The sequence below is a fragment of the Thalia democratica genome, chromosome 1, assembly GCF_965202585.1.
Source record: "Thalia democratica chromosome 1, ktThaDemo2.hap1.1, whole genome shotgun sequence".
NCBI classification, from domain to species: Eukaryota; Metazoa; Chordata; class Thaliacea; order Salpida; family Salpidae; genus Thalia; species Thalia democratica.
The window spans coordinates 62,954,858-62,980,495 of NC_139165.1; the positions used below are offsets into that span (position 1 = coordinate 62,954,858).

The 25,638-nt window shown below is 24.0% G+C and overlaps 1 protein-coding gene across 3 annotated transcripts in view; it reads left to right on the forward strand.

Annotated features, from left to right (window-relative positions):
- Positions 1-20,248, forward strand: part of LOC145849112 (uncharacterized) — a 50,323-nt gene extending 30,075 nt beyond the window's left edge. For all 3 annotated transcript variants that reach the window (XM_082954194.1, XM_082954196.1, XM_082954195.1), the window contains 11 exons: positions 5,703-6,065; positions 7,580-7,698; positions 9,418-9,532; positions 10,415-10,515; positions 12,326-12,565; positions 13,766-13,861; positions 14,659-14,787; positions 15,265-15,447; positions 16,782-16,940; positions 18,206-18,343; positions 19,654-20,248. In XM_082954194.1, the coding sequence (XP_082810320.1) occupies positions 5,703-6,065; positions 7,580-7,698; positions 9,418-9,532; positions 10,415-10,515; positions 12,326-12,565; positions 13,766-13,861; positions 14,659-14,787; positions 15,265-15,447; positions 16,782-16,940; positions 18,206-18,343; positions 19,654-19,743 (1,733 nt within the window). In that variant the 3' untranslated portion in view covers positions 19,744-20,248. The remainder of the gene's footprint in view (positions 1-5,702; positions 6,066-7,579; positions 7,699-9,417; positions 9,533-10,414; positions 10,516-12,325; positions 12,566-13,765; positions 13,862-14,658; positions 14,788-15,264; positions 15,448-16,781; positions 16,941-18,205; positions 18,344-19,653) is intronic.
- Positions 20,249-25,638: the final 5,390 nt, after the last annotated feature.

Sequence of the window (25,638 nt, forward strand, 5' to 3'; positions counted from 1 at the left end):
AAATGAAAATCAGTTCTATGTTGTACTAAAATCAGTAATAATATGGCTCTCTGGTCATCCTTCAAATCTTTTCAATTGTTGTTTGTTGTTTTATGACGTATTCAAAAAAATACCTTTCATTATAATTGCTTTTGTTGTTCGATTAAGTGGTGTTTAAGTAGATTCCAAAAGTTAAAAACGTAAAATATCAATTTTTCGTTTGTTTTTGTTACGTGAAAAATAAAAGGTTTACCATCTTAGTGAAAAGAGTAAAACATAATCAGACTTAAAAAAACATTTATTAGGCTATACGTTTGAAGTGTTAAAGTAAAAGATATAAAACTATGTTTTAACACGTGTTACTACTTTTTGTAAATAAATATGTATATAAAGTTGAGAAATTTCGAGTAAATATTGCTTGTTGTAACTGAATTAGTAGAGTCAATAAACTTTTAATGAAACTCTATAGATTAAGTTGATTTTTAAGGAATGCTTAGTAATCTATTATTTATATAACTTTGTTTTATAGTTTACCTTATAGTGAACACTAACTAGTATTTTTTTCAACTAATTAGTATTACATTAGTTTTTTTTTATATAAAGCTTACTGTTTTTTGTTATGTTTACAATTGTAAAAAATAATAAAAACTAGTTTTTAATGTTATATTTTGGTTTAAAATGTACGTTACAACCTTTGGTCTTTCGCTACAATTTACATTATGATTTAAATCTTTACATATAGATGTAATTATACTGCACAATAAAAGTTCATTATAAAAATATGTTAACTTTTTATTTGAAATACTTTTTGATTTAAGAGTTGTGTTTTTAGCGAAAAGATGTATTTTTAGATAAGATAAATAAATAGCTCCTTTTTTATCAAACATTTATAAAAAAAATAATTTTCTAATATACAAATAAAAATCTTGTCCTCTTTAAGTTTAGGTTAAAATAAATAGTAAGTAGAGGGTTTATACTAAAAGATTTAAAATTTCGTCAACTAAATTTTATTTGGAAATTTTAATTGAAACAAAAAACAACAAGAATTTTGCAATGGGTTACTAAAGTTATAGAATTTTGATTTTTTTCAAAGCTCTTTTGGTATAAACACAGTGTTGATAAGATTTAAAAGAAATCACTGTTTTTACTACTAATAACAACATATTTTATTTTTCTTTCTTTTATTGTATACAGTGAATAAAATTGACATTATACTTATCTTAATAATACTGTTAATTTTCAAACTTATATGATCTTCAAAACCTGTTTCGAATATTGCATAAAATTTACTTTTCCCTGTCTTTTATATAATAGCTTATAAAAATATTTTAAAAATTTTAGATATATCTTTTACAATTTCTGTTTCCATTAAAAAATACTATAAAACTATATCTAAAGACTAATTAAAAATAATTAATACTAAAGAATTAATAAGTTTTAGTACTTAAAGAAATCTGAGTTTTTTTATATAGTAAGCACTTTAAAAGACAAGTTAATAAAATAAGCGTTAAATAACATTAAAATTAAAAGCTTTATTTTAGTAGATAATTTAAGTTATAAAATCGTTTGTTGATTAATTTATATAAAATAATGCTAGCAGTATAAATTTAAAACCAGTTTTTAAATTTTGAAAAATGAATTTAACGTACTTTGATACAACGTTAGCTCACAAAATAAAGTTGTTTAAAAGTAAGTCAAATTTACTTTTCAAAATTTCCTTAAAACTGTTTTGTTAAGTTAGCACAGCGAAAACACATTATTTTAATAAGTTATCAATTAAAAAGTGTAATGTGTTTAAACTATATAATTTCCATAGTAACATTGTATGTAGTACTTTTTAATAACTAAAATTAACAAAGTTAAATAATTATTATACAGTTTTTTTGTTTTTATTTTTGTAAATTTTAATATTTATGTTCTCACTCAAACGGCAAACCAGTTTATAAATAAATAATGCAACTTGCACGTCATGTCCATGTCTGAGTATTCGGTTGTTAAAATGATGCATTTAATTATAAATTAAGTTAATTTTTTTTCTATCTGATGTCAAACATGAATAGTTTAAGCAAGTTTCTGAAAATTATTATTAGTAGTTTGCATTTCATTGAATTTTTGAAGTAGGACGAGAAATAAAGTTATGAATAATTATTAATTGATTAATTTTCTCAATGACATTATTGAACTTTGATTTTTTTATTTAATTTTAAATATTTCAAAAATAAAGTTTGAGAACTACTTCAATAGCAAATTCTGATACTAATAAACAAATTTTATGATATTTTGTATGTTTTAGATTTTATTAATATTTTTTTAACTCTTAGAAACAATTTTATTAAAAGTTACTATATAATTTTAAATTTAACGACTTAAGTAGTTTTGTTTTTATACAAAAATTAGGTGATTTACATTTTTAAATATTTATAAATTGACTTTATCTAAATCATAACAATTTTGATTTTGTTTATCTTAATTTTTTATGTGTACTCATACATTTTTAAGTTATCAATTCTGAAAATTATAAAATTCAAAAAAATTTCTACACTAAGATGCAATGTGCAAAAAGGTATTTTTAACCCAGATTATATAACTAGTAAAGTTTTAGTTTTCTGTAAATTTTTTTAGATAAAAAGTAAAATATTTTTATTAATTTATATTGAGATTAATAACAGTGTTTGTTCGAAAACATATTTTTTTACCACACTAAAAATCCAATCATTCGATCAAAAATTTTGCTTAATTGTAATGCAGCAAAAGTATATTTTGTTGCTTTTTATCATTTGGATACATTTTAAACATTATAAGGTTGATTAAAATTTATAGAGTACTTATGTTTTCACTATTATTACATACAAACAACTGTTAACTTTTATAATACTAAATTTATTGTTTAAAAGTTTTTGTTTCCGTGTTACATTTTGTCAAAATATTACAATTCTGAAGCAAATGTTGTTCACTACAGCTGAAAGAATTTATTTCGAAATGTGTTATATTCGATTTCAAGAATGTTTTGGTCGAAAGACACACTTGAGTGGTTTCATTTAATTTCTCCTAAATTAAAGTATATATGAAAATATGTTTGTTATAAAAAAAAACGTTTTAATATCGGTTTCATACATCAAAACTTTTTTTTATAAAATTTACTTTATATGATATTGATAGATATTTTTTCTTAAAATAATTGCAAATAAATAAGTTATAATCAAATAGTGATAAATATCTGTTAAATAGTGAAACTTATAAAATTCAAACTGTTCTATTTACTTTAGATTTAAATAAGATTTTGAAATTGATTAAAAACTTTGATTTCTTCATTTTTTAGTAAAAGCTTTATTTGTTTATAAATTAGCATGTGGTGTACGACTCGATAACCGAAAGGTTCCTTTGTACACCAGGTCCTTAGACCAAACTTTTTGAACGCTTTTTTTGTTGTTTAATAATATAAAAAATTGAAAGTTTTTGATTTGACTATAAATTTAGTTTTATGAAAAATCTAATTTAAACGAAGATTAGCTTAAAGTACCAATTTTTAGAAATTTCGTTAATGCTCAGTTTTATTTTTTAAATTATTTTACTTTTTAAAATATTCAAGCTTCAAAACTGTAGTAATCGAGCTGATTGTTTACAAATAAAACTATTAAATATTTTAAATCCTGCAAAGCTTATAAGCTTAGATTTATAGTTTTAGTTTTACAGTCTAGAAATATTAAAGCTTATATTATTACTGCGAAATTAAATAGAAATAATATAAAAACAAGTTTAAAAAAATGAATAGAGTTTGTCAGCCTGCTAACTAATAAAAATTTTATTTTTCAACGATTTGAAAATATCTGCTTAAAATACAACAACAGTAGCTTGAATTAGATTTCTATGGTATGTAACTTAATTAGGTAATTAAAGTTGTTTGACGTAGAATGTTTCACTCAACTGTTATTTTGATTTTTTTAAACATTTTGCTACATGATATTTTTTTTTTACATTAATAAAATAAATATAAATAAAACTATCACTATAACCATTTAAAGTTAGACTTTTTTTTTTTAATGGAAAATTAGCTGAGGAAAAAAAGTATCTTGAGACTACTCTAAACTTTAAATAAAACAAAAATAAAATAAATTATTAGTTTCAAAAGTCTTGTAAACACCATTTTAGTTGTAGAAATAAGGCATAATTAAGCTTTAAATGTTTAAAAAAAATTATTAAATAGTATTAGTAAATATTACTCTAGTTTAGCATTTCTGTTACACTTTTCAGTTGAAATTATTTTAAATGATATTTTTACCATTAAAACATTTTTTCATCGTTTTTAAATCGTCACATAAACACTTATAGACGATAAACCAAACAAGCTTACAATGCATTATATATGGTTCAGCTATGTAAGCATTAGTATGATCAAATTGGTCCTAAAGAAAACTCTAATAAGGTTATAGTTTAAAATGTATATTTTAGTGGATTTTTGATACAAGCAGATATTTAAATATTTGAAAAATTTCACTAGAGAAAAAATTTGAACTATTATCTAATGAATTACTTTAACACACGTGTTCTCTAAATCCAGATACTTTTTCTTTTCTTCTATTCGCTTTTCTTAAATTACTTTTGCATGACTTTTTTTAATAGTTTCTCTGTGCATATGAATTATAAACTATAGCTTTGTTTTAAATTTCAATTAAACTAAATTTACATTTTTATTTCAATGTTGTTAGTTCTACGTTTCTTATAGTATATGTGTTTAACTAAATATTATTATGAGTATACTATTTTCTTCAAAATTTCCAATCAAGTATGTTTAAAAAAACGACTATTCTATTTTGTTTTTTATTTCTAGAAAGTAGTAAGCATTTTGTTTTTAATAAATAATTATTTAAAACTTAATCTACGTATCTGATTTTACTTAAATCTTTACAAAACTTATAAAGTACTTTATACTTTATTAAGCTAACTGATAATTTAGCTGTTTTTACTTGAAATTTGAAAATATTTATATACCAAAGTTTTAACTATTAGATAAGCATAAAGCGATAGATAAAGTTTTTTTAAACAAAATAATTACTAAAAAAAATTTAAATACTTTGGTTTACTTTATTAACTTACATGTTTATGGTTTTAATATAATTTTTTTAATTGTTTTTTTAAACATTTTCCAAAACTTAAACAGATTTTTAAGTCTAGTTAAATTAAAGAACTGTTGTTCTATGTTTTTATGCAACTTAAACTTATATAATATTTTGACTTTTAATTTACTTTTAAGTTGGTTTACCACTTAATGTATTATAGTTAACTTAAATAATTAAATTTGCATTTTAATGAAAATTGATAATAAACACTAGTTTAAAAAAATGGTTACCAGTTTAAAAAAGTTTTCCTGATACTTGTAAAAAACTAAAATTTAAGAAAAAGACAAAGTAAAATTATTTCAACTTCATCAATTTATAATTATATGTTTTACTTTTTGTGTTGAACTCTATATACTGAAAACATAATTAGTAACTTTATTTATTTCAACCTAAGTTTACTGTTTTAGAAAAGTGTTATTTCTTGCTTTTTGTTTTTAATCTTTATGGGTTTTATGAGTTATAGATTAAAAATGTGGTTCAACCAACTACGAGTTCAAGTAAAATTAGAAACGTTTTGAATACAGTTTATTACAGACTTTTTCAAATGCCATAAAATGAAATCACCTTATATTATGATGTCATAAAGTTGTATTGTCTTCTTTTCAGGACTAATCAGAGGTGCTGCCAATAGTTGCAACAAAAATATTTACACATCCAAACCTACCACTACAGAAAGCACCCCGTCGGGAATGACAATTGGATGCGTTGAAAAAAGTATGCAAGATGAAAGTTCCAATTTTTCTAAAGACAAAGCGGTTCATAATAATCCAAAAACTGAAGAAACTATCTCATGGGGTCGGGTTAGTGTTCCTTCGTCCCCAACTTCGTCTGAGATAACGTCATCTTCGGAAGTAGTTGTGTCACAAAGACATCATTCGCAATACGACAACCAATCTCCTGTTACAAAAATTTTACCAAATGTAGACGTTATAAAAGATACAGTAACATCAGTCAGAAAAGCTTCAAAAGGTTAGTTATATATAAGTATTTGAAATATTTTGTTATATAAAAAAACATCAAAATTTGTTTATGTACAGCTTGTTCTATATATCCATTATAAAAAATTTCACTGGCTGTAATGTTTAAGTTTTATAATTTTTTTAGTAAGTAGTCTAAAATTAATTTTTATCGTGATGCTTTTCCTAGTATGAGAGTTTTAGAATAGTGGTGTATTTTAATATATTATTATTTAGTTCTAAGTGTTTTCTGAAAAGTTCAAATGATTTGTAATTAGTTTTCCTAAACACATCTAGATTAAAACTAAACAACTATATTTTTCCAAAATTTTAGTACACCACAAATTACATCCAATACGTTTAGTTATTTATGAGTACAAAAGCTTTTTTATATTAAAATGTTTAAACAAGGTTTATGTAACTGTTTTAATACAATATTTCATGATATATGGTATAAACTGCTAACCGTGTAAACTTTACTCTAAATTTTAAAGACTTAAATATTAAATTTTAGTACCTATTTTATTAGTTTATCAATATCAAGAAAGCTGAAATGTTTTCTATATTAATTTCTAAAAAAGTTTCAAATAAAAGTTCAGTCAACAATAAAAATTTATTAACTTGTTTTTAAGTTTAGTACTTTTTAAACTAAAAACTTTTATACCTAAAAAAGTATACTTTAAAGCTTATAACATTGTGCACATTTTTGAATCAAGTTTGTGTAAAACTTAAAAGTCTTTTTCAATTTACAAGTTTAATCTTTAACAATTTTTTTTTAATAAAACACTTGGTTTTCTAAATATCTTTACTGGCAATTCTAAAAACAAAACACAAAATGATTAAGTTTTTACAATAATCAGTTTTTGCAATTGCTTACTAAAAAAAGCTACATTTAAATGATCTTTTAAGTTTTAAAAATAACAAAACTTCTACTTTGTATTAACACTAACAGATAACCAAGCTATTATATTTAAAACTATATATAAAATCTATAATACATCTACTATATAGTAGTGTTTTTGTGCTATTCTTACCGTGTAGGTAAAGTAATAACTTAATGATAATTTTATATGGTAGTTGATTCTTTTAAGCTACTAGATAACACTTAGATAGCAACAAAAGCAAATATTTATTAAATCTTATAACATTTCATAATTTAAAGAACATCCTGACAGTTATAATTTAACTATTTATTTTAAAAAAAATTATAAAGAGTTTATTTAGTTGTTTAATATTAGAAGACTTTTTCATTTTATAACTTTTTTTTTCTTTTACTTGAAAGAATTGTTTTAAATTTAAGTACCGTTTAGTTTTAATAGGTTAATTTGTTTCCATTGTATACAAAAATAATATTTTTTAAAGGTGATTATTTATCATATTTTATATAAATGTATTATAAGCATAATATTTATACTAATATTTATAACTTTAACATAACAAATTTGAAGTACTAAAAAATGTATATTGCTATTTTTTTTTAAAATCGTTTTTACGATTAGATGACTACAAATTTATATTAAATAACAGAGAACCCTATAACAACAAATGCTTCAAAAACAGTTCATTCTAACAATGATCTTAATGATATAAGTAAAATCGAAGACGTAAACATTAGTTCTTTAAATATCGACGAAGAATGGAAAAAAGTAAGTTTTTGTTGATTAAAAACTCTTTAACTTGTTATTTAGAAAATTACTATTAATCAATTTAATAGACCTTAGCCTTAATTCTTTTTAAATAAACTTGTTTTTAAGCTTTTATTTTGACAAGAAATAAAACTTCGCATCAAAAAAAAATACTACTTTTAAATCCTACACATATGTTTATTAAAATATAAAAGAAGTAGAATATGTCAGGGATGTAGCTTGTTAAAAGTTGAAATCTTTAGTTTTATTAAATTTTTGCTAATTTTCTAGTAAGATATCTAAAGGATAATTAAATAAAAGAAGAAATAAACACGAGCTGAGCAAGCCATTTGTTGTTAAAAAATAAGCGCTCATAAAATTATTTCAATTTATTGTATAGATATTTTGAGGTTTTCTCTGGTAACCATATAAGTGAAGTATTTATTTTTCTATTTTAGAAGTATTATTTTACGCCTATTTTTTTTTATAATTTTTTGTAACAAACTTTACTCCGTATTTATCAATCTATATTGTATGAGTTTCTAATCACTTATAAACAAGCTGGGTAAAAATATTTGCAGGTATTTACAGCTTTTGAAAGACAGTACTAAAAATGTTTAGCATTTTCTAATTTAATTTTAAGTATTTTAGTCATCAAGATTTTCATTCAATTGATTAAATATTTTTTGAAAAACTGTTGTGTTTTTATATTTTAGTCATAAAATCTTGATAGTTTGTCTCCTTATATGTATATAAGTTGAGAATTTTTTAATTAGTTAGAAATAGATTACAGTAAAATAATTGTTTTAGTTTTTAACAGTGTTATTTTATTTTTCTAAACAACTGTTGATTTTTATATTTAACATTATGTAGTAAAACTTTGACAGATGTCATTTAACCATTGTTTTTTTAATTTTTTACAAATTCTAAATTTACAAGATATAATAAAATAAAAACTAAGTTTATATAACCGAAAGGTCTTACTATACATCAGGTTCTTTGACCGAAATATTTGAGCGTTGACTTTTTATCGTGTTCTATAAACTAATAATAGTTATAATTTGTTCTGTTTTTCCGAAGGCAATGATAAAATACAGGGTTGCCACTTTACCTGGAAAAACCTTGAAGAACCAGGAATTCGACAATTTAGGCAAAAATAACCTGGAAAAACCTTGAATTTTGAACAAAAAAACCTGTAATTTTAACATTTTTCAGATGTTCAGTAGTAAAATTTCGATTTGACTCAAAAAATCTATCATACAAATAAAAATTTTTGTCATCATTAAAATTTTTTTTATTAAAAACGTATTTAAAGTAGCTTTATATTATCTTTTCAGTGTTTTTATACTATATAACACAGTTTCTTACCTTAGACTTAACTTTAAACCAAAAATAGACCCAAAAATGTGTACTTTTAAAAACCTGGAAAAAATTTTAAAAAACAAATGGCAACCCTGTAAAATATTTAGTCTGAACAAATAGTTTAAAATTACTAAAAATATTTGATTATAGCTTTTGTAAATAGATTTTTGATTTAAACATTTATTTATTAAGAGTAAACTGGAGAAATAAGTTGTTTTAAAAGTTTTACCATCACTTAGTATATGTTTTTTTTTCTTCAGTTGTGTCAAACTATCTTTTTTAAACGTATACTTTTTCTAAATTTTTTAAATGAATAAGCTATCAAAGAATCTAAATTTTATTTTTGTCTGTCGTTAAAGAATATTTCTAATTGTATAGATTGCTTCAATCATGACTTCAGTAACTCATGACGTGACAAATGCTAACAACTCACACGGAAGCCAAAACGCCTTCAATAAGGAATTCGAACAAACTTTTTGGAAAATAATGACAGGTGTGTGATAGAGTATTACAAAGTCGATCTTAAATAAAAAAAAGTTTAAAGTTTAGTATTTTTTACTAAAAATTAATGTATGTTGTAGTTTTTAAATTATGTAAAAAAGTGTTTGATAATTGTTGTCAGTGCATAGATGATTGTTAGTTTATAAAGTTTAAGGTTATTATAACTGAACTTAAATTCTAACCTTTTCTTTTGAGCTATAGCTTAAAAACCAATCTAACTCTTATTACTTCATAACTTATTTGTATAATACAAACAGAGCCCATCTTATACTTTAAAAATAGTTGTTTAAGAATTTTAACGTGCATACTATTTTAAACTTATCTTATGTATCAGGGTTGCCAAAAAACTTGGAATCCTGGAAAAGCTTGGAATTTGACATTAAACAAAATAAACCTTAAAAACCTGGAATTTAAGAAATTTTGAAAGAAAATTGGAAAAACCTGGAGTTTCGAACAAAAGTCAATAAAAAAAATTGGAAACACCTGAAATTTTAAACTATTTCTACCTGTTTAGTTACTAAATTTCAATTTGTTATGAAAAATCTATCATAAAGATAAAAAAGTTGTATCTTTATTTTTTCATTAAAAAACACTATTAAAGTAGCATTACAGTATCTTTTCAATGTTGTTATACTATTTAAAACAGTTTTTTTACTTAAGTTTAATTATATACTAAAATTGGACCAAAAAACATGTTTTTTTAAGCCTGGAATAAATTTAGAAAACCTGGAAGAAAGTTTCAGAAAACATTTGGCAACTCTGATGTAGGCAGTTACTGAACAGCTAAAAGTATTAAAAAGTGTTTAAAATTAAAAGTAAACATCTAAAATTAAATTTAATCATTTTAAAAATCTCACCAAGTTTTGCGATACAGGTAAACACGAAAGCTCCATACAAGGATGGTTGCATGATATCCAACTGGAAATTTATTATAATGTTTTAGTTGGAAATGGCTTTGATGATGTAAATTTTATTGTAAGTTATTCTATGTTCAGTATTAAATTTATATTGTAGAAATCTAGTTAGTATACCTTGTAGAAGTCTTCAAATAGTATACTAAAACTTAAAAGTTATACTTATTTAACTTTTATATTCTATCAATTTTATAAAGGTTTTAGATAAAGTTTTTATAACAATAAAGTTTAGTTTTACTAGAAATTTTTAGAATATGTGCCAATAATAACTTTTCTGAAACTTAAAGTTGTGTCGACGTGATTTTTATGTAGATTACGTCACGAACTGTAAAAAACAGTGTAGTTAAAATAATTATCAATCAATTTACAGATTAAAATAAAAATGTACTTATACTAATTAAATTTTTAAATTAAAGTATATAACTTAAAAGAATAACATTTTTAAACAAAATTAATAAGTCTATAAAACTTTAAGAAAATAAAATAATTTAAAAATAAAAAAATCCTAAATAAAAAGCTTTAGATAAGATATTTAAACGTTACAACATAAATGTTTGTAGCTTTTTTGTTGTTTTTCTCCTATCGCGCTTTTCAAATGTATTTAAAGCTAATTAATTATTTATTTTAAATGATTAGTGACTATTAGATAAAGGAACTTGTCATAAAAAGTTATGTATTATAGCTGGTTCCAAAAAACGATATTTTCTTATAAATCTTTGTTAGTATTTTATGGTTTAATTAAAATTAAATTTTTGTATGATTCAACATAAAATGGTTGTAAAGTTATACAAAGATATTTTTATATTAAGTTACTTAATCAATGTTTACATTATTTTTACATGGTTTTAAATACAGATACTTTGTAATATAAGTCAACGTTATTACGACTCTTGTTTACAACATGTGATGTATACATTTTTTGAATGATAACGATATGAGCTTTTTGGTTCATTAGAGTTTTACTTAACAATTGAAATGTATTTGCTTTTGTTCAAATAAAACTAATTCTATTTCATATATTTTCTTAACAAACAATCTAGGTGTTTGGAAATAGATTTATCGTTTTTTTTTCTAGTTATAAAACCTTAGTTTTCTTCAAAGTTATACTAGTCCATATAGAAATATTTGGAACACGAGTTACAATTTTGCACGAGAATAAATATATATATATATGATAATTTAATAAAAAGAATAAAATAATAAGTTAACTGAGGGTAAGGGTTATGGGTAACAGTGGTAGTAAAAATAGCTAATAAAAAAAATTGAAATAAAAATTAATAGTTAAAAATAAATTAATTAAAAAGAAAAAAAAGCTACCGACCGAGGGTTAGGGGTAACAGTGATAGTAATAAAAATTTAAATTGATAAAAAAGTTATAAAAAAATAAATAAATTTAACCAGTGCAAAATTGTCTGCTCGTGCAATTTTGTCCCCTCGTGCAAATTTGACAGCTACCAGAGATAACATACCTAGCTGTTTTTATGAATTATAAATATCTGTTTTTCGATTTAGGAATACTGTAAAATAATTATGGCTTCCATTAAAAAATTAGTTTTGAATTTTAAATAGAGTTAAAAAGCTTTTTTTACATATTTAACTGTTCATAGTTATTTAAAAAATTATATACAGCTTGAATTTTTCAAACGCAGGCATTCTATTAGTATCATGAAACGAATAAAATAAAGTTTTTAAACTATTCATTGATAAAAATTGTGTAGTTTTGTTAAACTTTTCAAAATAAACTTTCTTCAATAGAAATAACCTTTAAAACATAATTAAAAAAATTAATTATTTTATTTTACATGTAGAAATATAAGATGTAAACGTTGTCTAAGTTTCAAAAGCACTAACCTAAAACAATATAATTACAGGCAGACGGAATTTTAGAAAGTTGTGATTTGTTACACATGGGTATAAATGAACCCAAACACGTTAATTCTATTATGACATCACTAGAGAAACTTGCACCAATTAGCATAGCACATCCTGACGATCTTGTTGTTGATTGGCTGCAGTCGTTGCAACTTGAATCTTACGAAGGGGAGCTTGTACAAATGGACTGTTTCACTGTTGATCACGTGACAAAACTCGATGACTCCAATCTTAAATCAGTTAGTTATGCACATGGCACTTTAACATAACTATTTTTTTATAAACACTATTTTATTAGCTTAAATTTTTGATTGAGTTACAGTTTTATTTCCGTTTTTTTTAGATATATAACTATAATACAATTTTTAAAACAAGATTAGTTTTTCTTAAAGGTATGTAGCAAGCCATTGTATACGGGCATCTAAGAGTTTTAATAATTTATAAAGCTTACTATATTGAATAAAATTTCCTCTTTATATGAAAGCTTGTATTAGAAAACTACTTAAATTATTTTTAAAAACACTATTTGTTTTAATTACAGAAGTTGAAACAGTTATTTAGCTCATTTGTAAATATATGTTATATAAACTGCTCTTAAGCTTTTTTATTATCTGTAATACAAATTTATTAATATGACTAGTTGACTAACTATTCTTAGAGAAATGTTCTACTTAGGTTTTTATTTTCAGAAATAAAACTTTTTTTTGTATTACAATATAGTTCAAGTCTTTAGTTCAATAAGTTTATGATGAGGTCAATTAAGCCATATATAATGTATACTTCCCCAATATATGAATTGAGTATCTGTCAATAGAGGTAATTTAAAATAAAAAACTCAAGTTTATATAGACATTTAATTTAACTGTTCAAAATATAGGTTTAATTGTTTGCTAACAAAAGATCCTAGTGAATTAACTTCACTGGAATATAAATAAAAACATATTATACAGTGGTCTTGCTTTATTCTACCAACTGTGTCCTTTATTATATGTGTCCTTTATTCGTTGACACACAGAAACATATGTTGGTAGAATAAAGGAAGATTACTGTATAATTTGACATTTAATTTAGTCATACAAAATCAAAATACAAAAAGTTCAAAAAATAACAACTATTTGATTTTGATCATTTAATTTACATTTAACTATTTTATGACATAGTTTTTATTTTGTCTAACTTTTTTGCAACTTTTTTTATATATGAAAGTTTAACTATGCAGTTAAAATTAAAATAACACTTGAGACCTGGTTTAACACTAATTTAGTTTTAATAAAATTTTGCAAATTTACAAACTTTAATTCAATTTAAATAAATAACTAAATTTTGCTTGTTTATATCCTATACAATCGTAATCATAGTTTTAATTAGTAGTTTTTAAGAAACGTGTGATAACTACTTTTTTTGAATATAAATTTCATTTGACTTTTAACAATTGTCAGATATTTAAGAAACTGGGGCACTACAAACGAGTGAAGGTCTCGCTCAACACTCTCACAATTACCTCTTCAACAATTGAAAAGTCTAAGCCATATAAAGTAAGCTTTTAAATAACTATAAAAGATCTCAATTTTTTTTTATATGTTGTTAAAGTTTAATATTTTAAAGAAATAAAATTTTACAACTAAAAATATTTAAATAACCAAGTAAATTTCATTAATGTCACATACAAAACTCTTGTTTAGTAATAAGTTTCCAACATTATTTTCTTCAGTTAGCTAGCAATCTTATAAATTAAATCTCGAACACGTATTTAAGCGGAAGTTACGTCAAAATATCCAACAAAACTAAATGTAACTGATGAACAGCTTTTGTAGCTAGCTTACTAGTTTAATGAAAGTTTAGTTTTATTGGTTACGTAAAGTATTTGGCAGAGTTTAAGATTAATTACAACTATTAATAACATTAGTATTAAAATGTGTTATTTTAATACATATTTAGTTAAAAGCTTGTGAAGTCTACAAAATGAAAATAAGTTAGCTAAAAATTGTTTTTACTCGATTATATATTGACAGATATTTTTAGAGCTTTTTTTTTTTTGTGTCTTAAATACTTATGTAAAATATAAGAAAACAATTATATAAAATCTTGACTAATATTTAGTTTTGTTTGTAAATAACTTATATAACTTAATAGTGTTTTCTTATCTTGTTTATCTATTTTTTAATGCTTTTTTACAACAAGCTTAGTATTTGTTTACATTTTTTATATTGCTAGTATTTTTGTATTACTAGAATTTATTATCAATAAGTAGAAAAACGAAAATGTAGTTATATTTTTCAAACATTCCCATAGATTAATTTGTTTTTATTTATATATAATAATACTTTAAAAGAGGAAACCTTCCGCTAGTAGAAGAAAAAGTTTAGATCAACGAAGAATAGGAGGAGTGAAACGGAAGAGTGTTGAAGATCAGGAAATTGAAATAAGTTCTGGTGAAAGTGATTTCAAACAGTTACAAATGGTATGTTTAAAGTTTACAGTTTAGATTTTTTTATCATCTACAATTCAGTACTGTAATCATTTCTAAAACTTAATTTTGAATCAACATATTTTTAAAAACTGTTACACCGCATCATTGATTATAATATATTTTTTTATACCGTATTTTTTTTGTTTAATAACTTATTTATTACCTTATTATTATACTAGCCATGTAAACGATTAAAAAATAGTTTTGATAAAAGAATTACTTTTCTTTACTTCAATTACTTACAAAACAGCCTATTGTTAATAAAAATAAAACGACTCAAATACACTTCAGAAAAATGAACAAATATATTGGAAAATTTATGTTCTAGTTGTTTTTATTTATATTTTATTTAGTATAGATAATACTTTACGTCCAAAATGCTTAAAAAGAATTATTTTATTTGCAGTTTATTGGTTATTTTTATTTAACAAAAACTTATTTCTATGATGTAGCAATATTTTTCACCAGGCAAGTGAACCGACATCTGATCTACCTGATCTTCAGAGGGCGCAGTATTTGGCATCTGAAGTTTCTTCAGGATCCCTGTTAAGTCTCAGACCTCCTAACGAGACGACAGAACAAGTTACTGTTTCTGCTTGGCGCCACAAACCTGAAGTACTAATTTCAGACTGCAAGACCTACCAAGCTCAAGTTGGTATATTTGTATAATGCTGTGTAGATTTTTTACAATTTATTTAATTATTTTTTTTATCAGTTTTAAAAAGTATCAAGTAACTTTTGTTTTATGAAAGTGTTTTAATCCATTGATTCACTCTGAATTTATAACACGTAAAACATTTTACATAAAAATCACTTTCTTTTCTAGGTTTTATTTTACGAATATTTATGTTTGAAAACATATTCTTATACAGGTTTTATTATAAATAAGGTATAACATCTATTTTTAAAATGTTAAAGTTTTGACAACGCTATATAGTGTAAGTAATTAAATTATTAAATCTGTTAGTACAATGTACATTAGTAAGTTGCATATAGGTTTTGTTACATTTTAAAAATAGAATAAATACAATTATTTATTTTGTTTACATAAGTTTTTTGTAAGAATTGTACGTGTTTTATTGATTTAAACGAAAGGGAATAACAAGTTTATAACTGGCTAACTACTTAATTTCATATGCTAAAGTTTCCATTAAAAACACATCTTATAATTAAACATAATGTGTTGGTTTGCTGGTTTTGAAATCGTTTTTATTTATTAGTTTAGATTTAAATTGTGTTTTTTAACTCTTAAAAGGGTTCATTATATCATTTTCTTGTTTTAAACTCAGTTTTAGACATTAACAGTAAAATTAGAACTTTTTTTTGAAAGGCTTAGCTTGTTTCAGTCGCTTATGATTTACCGAGTGTTACTATATAATTGTTATTAAATTTTTATGTTTTTCTTACTAATAAGTATCATATTTTTTGTTTTTATGCTCTATTTAATTTTTTGATTTGATGGTCATATATCCTTAAATTAAATGATGTTCAGCAAAATGGTTGTGAGCTAAAACAAAAAACTTCCTTAGGAGCTAATACTACAGTTATGTATAATAATGTTACATTATAGGTGTTCAAATGTTAACAAAATATAAACATAATTTTATCAAAAGCATCAACAAAAAAACGAGGTACAACAGCATTCTATTTTAGTAGATACTGCCTTAGATACTGCCTCTATATATGTAGATAATTTCCAATTTACTTTTACCCCCTTTGTATTCATTTCCCCTGATAGCTATTTAATCCCAACGGGGCGATATCGTAAATTTTGGGAAATCCAGCTCTAGTCATATAACCTATAACTCGTTTCTTTAACTTAACTTTTAAATAACTGTTAAAACATAAAAAGTTACTAGTTATACTTTTTTATTAATTCGTACATAATAAATCAAAGTTTTTTGTTTTGTATTTTGTAGTAAGTGTTGTTTTTTGCAAAAGCAAGATAAGAAACTTAAATTTCACATATAATTTTTTTTTTTTAGTATCTTGGTTCAAAACTGATAGTTGAGTTGAAAGGAGCGGAATCTACATTAGAGGCCTGCAGTAAGATGAAGAGATCCACTCAAGATCTTCGAAAGATGCCTCTGATTACCTTAAAGATTTCGTACAAAGGAGTCAAGTTCATTGATTTTATATCTAAGGTCTCTACTCGTTTGTTTTATTGCAATATTTTTAGTTTGATTACAACAAGATATGTACTTAGTAAGAAAAATTAGATTATTATCTATTAAAAAGATATAGGTATTGTAATTCTTGTAAAGAATATTTATTTATATTACTCGTAAGCAGTTTATTTGAACTAGTTTTGGTTTTTATCCTATATCATTTTAAATTTCAAAACCGTAGTGAGATTTTAAAACTTTCACATAATTTTACAAAAGTAAAGTTTAATAACTTTTTACATATTTTTTAACAACTTAGATTTACTTAAGAAATTTATTAAGTATTATGAATAGAGTGATAGTTTTTTTCTGCCTTGCAATTTTTTATGTTACGTATTTTTACGTAATTAATTATATTAAGTTTTTTTCATTATTAATTGTAATTTTTCGTTCTAAGTTATCAAAATAACATAAAGGCTTCATTATACCACTTTAATTATCAGTCTACCGAAAGCTTTTGGTGTGATCGAAGTGGTATAAAAAAAACTTTATGTTGACCTGAGCTTGTCACACGGAATTTTTAAATCCAAGTTTAGACTCTGTTATAATTTCGTTTATTTAATAATTATGTTTTGTTAAATTACCAAAGCTAAACATATTTATTATAATTTATTTTTATACTAAAGTCGTACACAAAATAGGGAAAACTTGGTCTAATAAATATAGTTTTATAGTCGTATATCTTATGTTACGCAACTGGCTACTTTATTTTATATTTAAACCAACTTATATTCATTTTAAATTATTAATAGGGATAAAAAGTTAAGTTACATATACATTACTGTGCTTTATAACTGGGAGCTAAGTCGTTGTTCAGAGTTTAGCTGCTTCTTATAATTAAGAGTACTGGTTTCTCACTAAAATGGCTTTTTTTAACTATTTTTACTACACTAATAAATATTTTTTGTAATGTTAGTAATTAAATGTATACTGTGGTAAAATAAACATATATAACTTTGATATTTATATTTTTGTGTGAAAAATTATTTTAAAAAAGTTTTAATGAGGTACTAAAAAATTTTACACAAGAAAAATAAATAAGAACTCAAAAAAGCAAAAAAAAAATAAAATGAAGAAATGACGCAAGATTGTTAATTGTGGTATCAGTTTATAACATTTGAAAATGTTTGCAATATAAAGCTTTTTTTTCAATAATACTATAAAAACACCATACGAAATATATGAACAAAGACATTTATGTACTACTACACATACAATGCATCTAAACTTTAAAACTATTTCAGCACGAGATAGCAGAGCATGATATATCAAACATTTCATTTGCCTCCCAGCATGAGGAGGATCTCCAAACATTTGCTTACATCACCCATGACGTAACAACAGGAAAACACTACTGTCATGTTTTTCGAGTTTCAACCTTGGTTTGTATAGTTTTTTCAATTTTAGTATATATGTTGTTTTTATCCTTAGACTACAAAAATTCTATTGTATCGTTTAAAAATTAAAAACAAAACTTTATGTTATATTTATAAATATAATAATGGTTTCCGCTCTTATTATAATCAGTAAACTTAGGTATTTCTGATAAAAACTATAATGTTTGGCTATTTTTTTATTTCTATTCGGTGGTTTTATATATTACTTTCGTTTTTGATTAGATTTAAAGGTTTGAATTTTAGGTGAAATTTTGTGTTCGGCAAAAATAACTTTTTTATAGTACTTTTGCTGGTATTACAACTGTTAATATATGAGACTCTTTTTTATATATCAGCTAAAGGTGATGACAGAGTTACCATTAACTTGGCTATCTTAAAATCTTACTAAATAGATCTAACTCATAAACACTAAATAAACATAATATTTTAATATTCTTCTTTCTATTTTTATAAAGTGTTAAATTTAACTTTTGCTTTAAAACTTTATACTTTACGGCTAAGCTAACCTCAAACAAATTATTTAAACATAAAAACATTTTTGTTAAGGCTAATAGTATGTGGAAATAATTCATTTTTTGAATTTATTAAAAGCATAAAAGTTTGAATTATCAAAAGTACTAGAATTTTTATTTTTTTATACATCCATATTTGCCACATTTTGGATTTTTTTAACCTAATGGTAATAAGTCTTACACATCGATCTTTATAAGTTTAGTATAAACAAATTAAGTGCAAAAAGGTTTAAAAATTTTAAGCGCTGGGTTTAAACAAGCTTTTTTATAACTAAAAAACAAACTCGCCTGCGAATTTGTACGGAAATGTCAAATATTTTAGAAAAAAAAATCACTGGTATCTCCCATAGATTTATGGACCTTTTTAACAGGGTTGATACTCAATCAAGCTGGTATGGAAGATTTTAAACTCAAGCTTACTTAAGTTATTTCTGGCTAGCTAAGTATATTTTTACTATGTCCAACAGTTAAACTTTTTAGTAAAAAAACAGTAATTTTTAAGACACTTTTGGTAAAGTTTTATATGTCGTTTTATTACATTTTTAAAAAAATTTTCAAGAAATATTTTAACAGTTATAGCTTAGTATTTAAAAACACAGTTACTAGTTTTTCATAGTTTTAATTTTTTAAGTTGTTTTACTCTCTTATACAACATAAATTGATTTTAACTTGTTTTTAAGCTGTATAAATAAATTTTTAGTATTTTATAGTAATTTGAAAATATGTTTTGAATTTTAAAACAATAAAAGTTTTAGTATTAAAGTTCTAATACTTTTTATTCAGGATACCGCCTATGAAATAATACTAACTCTTGGCCAGGCATTTGAGACTGCCTACCAGTTAATACTGAAAGACCAGGCAACTACTAGTTAAACAACAAATTTTTAGTTACTTTATTTTCTCTTTTATACTGTAATAAGACCAAAGTTTTCTTCGATGCTGCTAACCATCTTGACTCTGAATTAAATTGTGTTTTATTTAGTTGACAAATAGTATTCGCATGTTTTAAATAGTAATAGAAATTAAACTTATTATGGTTTTTTAACATTAAGTCATTTTTGTTTTTAGTAAATTTACAATGCAAATTTCCATACAATCAAAATTTAAATTATTTTTCTTAGATCTTTTTCTGTTTATTGTTTGTTATTTTTACGCCTAATTTAAAGAATTATCCAAAATAAATTTACTTTGTCTAAAAACCAAAAGTTGATAAATATTTTTTTTAATATAAAAATTTAATCATCAATTTATACTTAATAAAAAAATCATCTTAAACATAGTTCAATTAAAATACTTTGTAACGGTTTTTATTGAAAATTTAGTTTTTTAAACATATACCTTTTAATTTAAATAAAATTTCTGTAGAACCTAAGTTGTAATAGTCTCTTTTTTTAAGTTTTTTTATTTTTGAATTAGTATTTACCACTTATCTTATTAGCATAAAGTATTTTTTAAGCAAAATATAAATAATTAGTTTTACTTTCATGTGATCAACTTTAATCACCTTCTCAATTATTGCTTTATTTGGTTCAATTGTTTTAAAGTTCTAACTTTTTTTAATAGTTATAAACCTTATAAACTCAGGACACTGTTGTATATGCTATTTTAATTTATTCTAAACCATTCTAGTGTAAATCCGATTGACTACACCTAGTCTAGTAATTTTTAAATTCTATTTTTGAAGCATTTTAAAATGTATTATAAAGCTTTATATACTTGGACAACTGTAAAGTCAATCAACTATGTGAAGCCTCAATTGATTAATATTAGATTTTTTTTCATTCTAAGTTACCATGCATTTACTTTCATAGAGTTTTGATACTGAGTAAACGCTACAAGTATCTACTGATACTGTTCTAGAAAAAGTTATTTGTTATAATAAGAATAGAATTAGAATCGAAATTCGTATTTTATTTTTGAAATCTCGGACACTTTTCATTGTATGCAAGACTATAGTTATTATTTTTCTAATATCAATTTTTTTTTGAGATCATGATTTTTAATATCAATTAATACGTCTCTACTTATCATAATAGAAGACTCAAAAGTATGAAGAATATAAAAACTGCATTAATAAGTATTACGGGTTTGCCACGGGACAGGCTAAGTGATTTTTTTTGGGTCAAAATGACCAAAAGTCAGTTTTTTTTTTCTCAAAATGTCAGAATTTTTCTATTCTATTTCACGAAATTCCTTAACTTTCAAAGCCTTTAAATGGTAAAAAATTAACAAGAAATCCTTTAAAGTCAGACTTAAGTTAAAAAAGTGATTAGAAATTTACTTACAAAATCAATAAATTCCAAAGTCTTCACATGATAAAATAAAATTTTAGAAATCCTTTATAACGTCAGACTAAAATTGCAAAACTTTTCTAGATATACGTTGAACTATTACCCTTTTATTAAGTAGTTGTTGTATTTAATCTTTTTAGTATTGGTGATCTGTGGCAAGGACACTTCCATAGTGAAACTTTGATATATACACAAAATCTTTTTTGCAAAATTTTAGAATCAGACTGTTTTTTTGTTTAAGTAAGTTATTAAGATCTTTACAATTTAGCACATAGTTTAGTATTATATGTAACAAGTTTATGTGTATAGTTTACCTCAATATATAATTTTTTAAGTGCTATTTAAACTTTAAAAATAAGTAAAATCAGACTATGTTGTTTATTTTTTTACTATAATTAAGAAAAAACATCGGCGTAAGTCTGCAGAGCAGAAGCCTGAACTTTCGTTTGCCGTGAGACGAGCTCAAGTTTAACCAAAGGGTTGATCATGCCAATTCGATCATCAGACCACAAGCTTCGGTAGACTGAGACCGGTTTCGTCCTTATTAGGACTCATTAGTCAGTCACAACCTCATGTGAAAGCATGATAAACCGTTTGTAGATTGACGACTGCAAGTTAAGTGCAACTATTGCTAAAAATATAAAAGTAGAAAAGTTTTTTTTTTTAATTTGAAGGTTTTATTTTAAGTGATATTAGAAAGTATTTAATTTATATAACAAAACATGGTTAAGTTTGTTATTTGTAATATTTTGTAGAACAACTCAAATTTTTAAAACAAACAAGAGTAGATTTCTTTGTTACAACTATTCAAAATTAAAGGCTTTATATTTAATGATAGAAGGAGATATTTTATATAACATGTGTACTGAATAAGAAATGCGTACTTGTCAAAGTTTGTGTACTCAAAATACGTACATATCAAAGTATGCGTACTCAAAATTGCGTATTTAACTAGAAGTGCGTAACTAAGAGGAAGCTAAAAGTCAGGCTAAGTTGACAAAATTTTGCGTGGCAACCTGGTTTTAACAATGAAAAACAAAAAATAAATTACTCTATTAAGTTTAGTAGTATTCAATAAGTTTGAAGTTTATAAAACAGTCGAGTGGATGAGTTATGTGGTTTTACTTTTCTATTTTAAATATTTGGATTTTTTTTGTTTGCAATAAGGTTAAGCTCTGACAAATCGAAAGCATTAGATCATTACACTTTAGGTAGTACCATACAAGCACGTAGTATCTGCTGTAATGTATAGTTTTTGCACAAAAAGAGCGCTTTCTATTCAAATATTCTGTTTTAAAATATGTTGCTTTTTAAGTTTTAGTTACCATTTGTACTTAGTTTATAGTGCTGAGAAATAACTCTATTATATAAATGTTTATCCTAGCCCTTTGGCTTTTTTAGTCTTCATAGTAATTTACAAATAAGACTTGATTAAAAAGTTTCGACTTTAATGAAAGAAAAAAAAGTTTAAATAGTACAAGTAGAGAGTCAACTAGTTTAATATTTTAGAGTGTATGCTTCAATTTTTGATTAGAAAATTATAAAAGTTTATGTTACAGAACAACTTTATTTTTTATATAATGAGTTTTATTTGGTAACTCAAATTTTGAGTAACGAAACTTTATTTTCAGTAACCAATTTTTAATGATTAGTAAACAAAACAGACTTATTTTTGAATTGAAGTTAATTATATATTCCAAAGAGTGATGATTTAACTTTTTGATACAAAAAATAGAAGAAACTTTTATTTTAAAGATATAACTTTACAACAAACATACAATCATATCGTTCAAATTTTGGAAAACTGCTTAATTATTGAGAAACAAAATAAAAAATTACACAGCTTTTTATTTTATAGTAATATATATTTTACATTATACCTATACTAAATATAATTTACACGATTAATTTCTATTTGAGATGGCATGAGTTCTATTTTAAATGAAATTATTAAAAAATATCATTTTTTTAACTTTTGATACAGATGTTAGTTTCAGAAAGTATTATATAAAAAACCACTGGTTAGTAGTTATACTGTTGGACATTTATGTGAAATTATACTTATTTCACTTCAATTGTCCATATGTCGATGCATGCATTAGAATAAGTTTTAAAACTTTTTTTATTAAATTTTTTTTTTAAAGACAAGTTTCAAATAAATAATAACAACAGTTCTCTAATTTATGTTTTAAATTCTACTCGATATTTTTTGATTGACAAAGGCAAAATAAATACAATTTTGTATTCATTAATTGCCGTGTGCAAAACCAGGTGAGTATGTAAGCTGGCTATTAAAACCGTGCCGAGACACCTGCAAATTCCAACATGCATATACCAACATGCCGAAACACTTGCATCTTCCAACATGCAACGAGACACCTGCAATTGTCAACATGTCAAGCCACCTGCAAAAGAGAGAGTAAAAATGTATATAAACGATGAAGCACATCTACAATTAGGTTATTATACCTCGAATACCCTACGAAGCGGACCTAGGCCGCTTCAACGGGGCGACTCTTCCTTCGTGGAAGTAGTTGCAGCTTTTCACGTGAGACTTCGAGGCCGGAGACGTGAATGGCAGTACGATACAAAATAGTTGGCTTGGAACTGCGCGGCCGCAGAGGTTAACTAGAGAACGATATAAAACAGCTTACGTGAGACTTCGAGGCCGAAGACGTAAGCTGTGGTAAGATATGAAACAACTTTGATAGGATTTCTACCTTCATAAATATTGTATTTTCCACCTTTATCGATATTGAAGTTCGTATAAGATTAATGTGTAGAAAACTTAAGCGTCGCGCACCATTTTATATCGTCTGTTTGTGAAGGCAATAAATTTTACATAGTTTTTGATGTTTATCTTATAACTAAACTAAGTTGATATACCTATTTATACCCGATAAAGATAGAGATAATTTAATATCACTTTATTTACATATAAATAAATATGGTATACAATAATACAATGCATTAAGCTTTTTCTAGTAAGTTTTAAAAAAATAAACACTTTAACCTAGTATCACAGGATCTAATATTTAACTTAATTTTTAAGTTTAGTCAATAAAAAATATTACCACTTTAATAACTTAGTTTTCAACACATTTTAAAACTTTATCATCATTACTTTTACGTCGGACAATTTTTGATTAGTTTCATATAGGGATGGGCAACGTACGGCCCACGGAATTTATATCGACCGGTTCGCCAAGTTTTCGAAAATTTTAGTTGAGTCCGACCGACGAAAGGTAAATCTGAACCGCTAAACTAAATTTTTATTCTCTAGATGTTCTGGGATTCAGAACAAAAGCAAAAAAAGGGTTTTAGGTACAACTTACGGGATATTTAAAACTCACTTTAAATAATGTAGAAAAGAGTCATATTTAATTAGTAATTTTCAAAATGAATTGGATAATTGAGTAGTTTTTGTGAAAATAAACTAAATGATCTGGTCTGCCAAGGGATAAATTTCTCCACATTGACCCGTTGACTAAAGTCGTTCCCGAAACCTAGTTTAAGACTTGAAAAAAAAGAGATCTGAAAACTAAAACTTTATCTTTGTACTTTAGGTTTAAAATATTCTCGTTTAGGTATTTCAAATAATCACTTAACTTTTTTAATGTCATTTATCTATTTACACGTGCAGGTAATAAAGTACTTTTAAGTAAGTTATTTTAATAGCTTTTTACAGTAAGTAAAAATACGAAATAGAACGCTTAAATAATATTTTGCTTATTGTAAACATTAAACAGTTTTATGTATTCAAAACGACTTTTATCTTAAAGTTAACTTAACTTAATTTAACTTAAAAGTCTGCTTTATTAACTTTAAACAAGTAACAACAACAAAAAATGCTAGCATTTAAAAATAAAAATACTTTTGATTTAAAAATATAAAACTTTTTGTTCTAAAAGAGACTGTAATCGATTTTTTGAACAGTGTACAACTGCTTTTTAGTTTCAAAATTATTTTAGTAGTATACTTTACAGTGTTATATATAATGGCTGGTTTGTAAGTATTGTTGTTTATTGAACGACAAAAAAAAGTTCTCAAAATATTTGGTCAAAAACTTGGTGTACGAAGGAACCTTTTGGTTATCGAGTCACACCACTTGGATACAGTTTAACGTCATTTTCAAGGACTATAAAAAGCTATCTTTAATTCGTAAATATTTAAGTACGAATATATAATGTTTTTATACATTTTACTTGAGTGTGTTTAAAATTTACAATGTTCTTTTACTCTTACTGATATTTTTTTAGTTTATTTATAAACAGTTCTGATAACAAACACAAAATAGTCTATTTTGGAAAAAAAATTAAAGAACTTTTTCTACTTCTAATATTAATTAAAAATTATAAATATTAAAAAGTAATTTGTTATAAACTAAAAGTTTAGCTTTTCTACAAAATTTGTACAGAAGACTGTGACATTAGTCAATCAAAAAAAACAAAGGCAACGAAAATATTTATACATATCC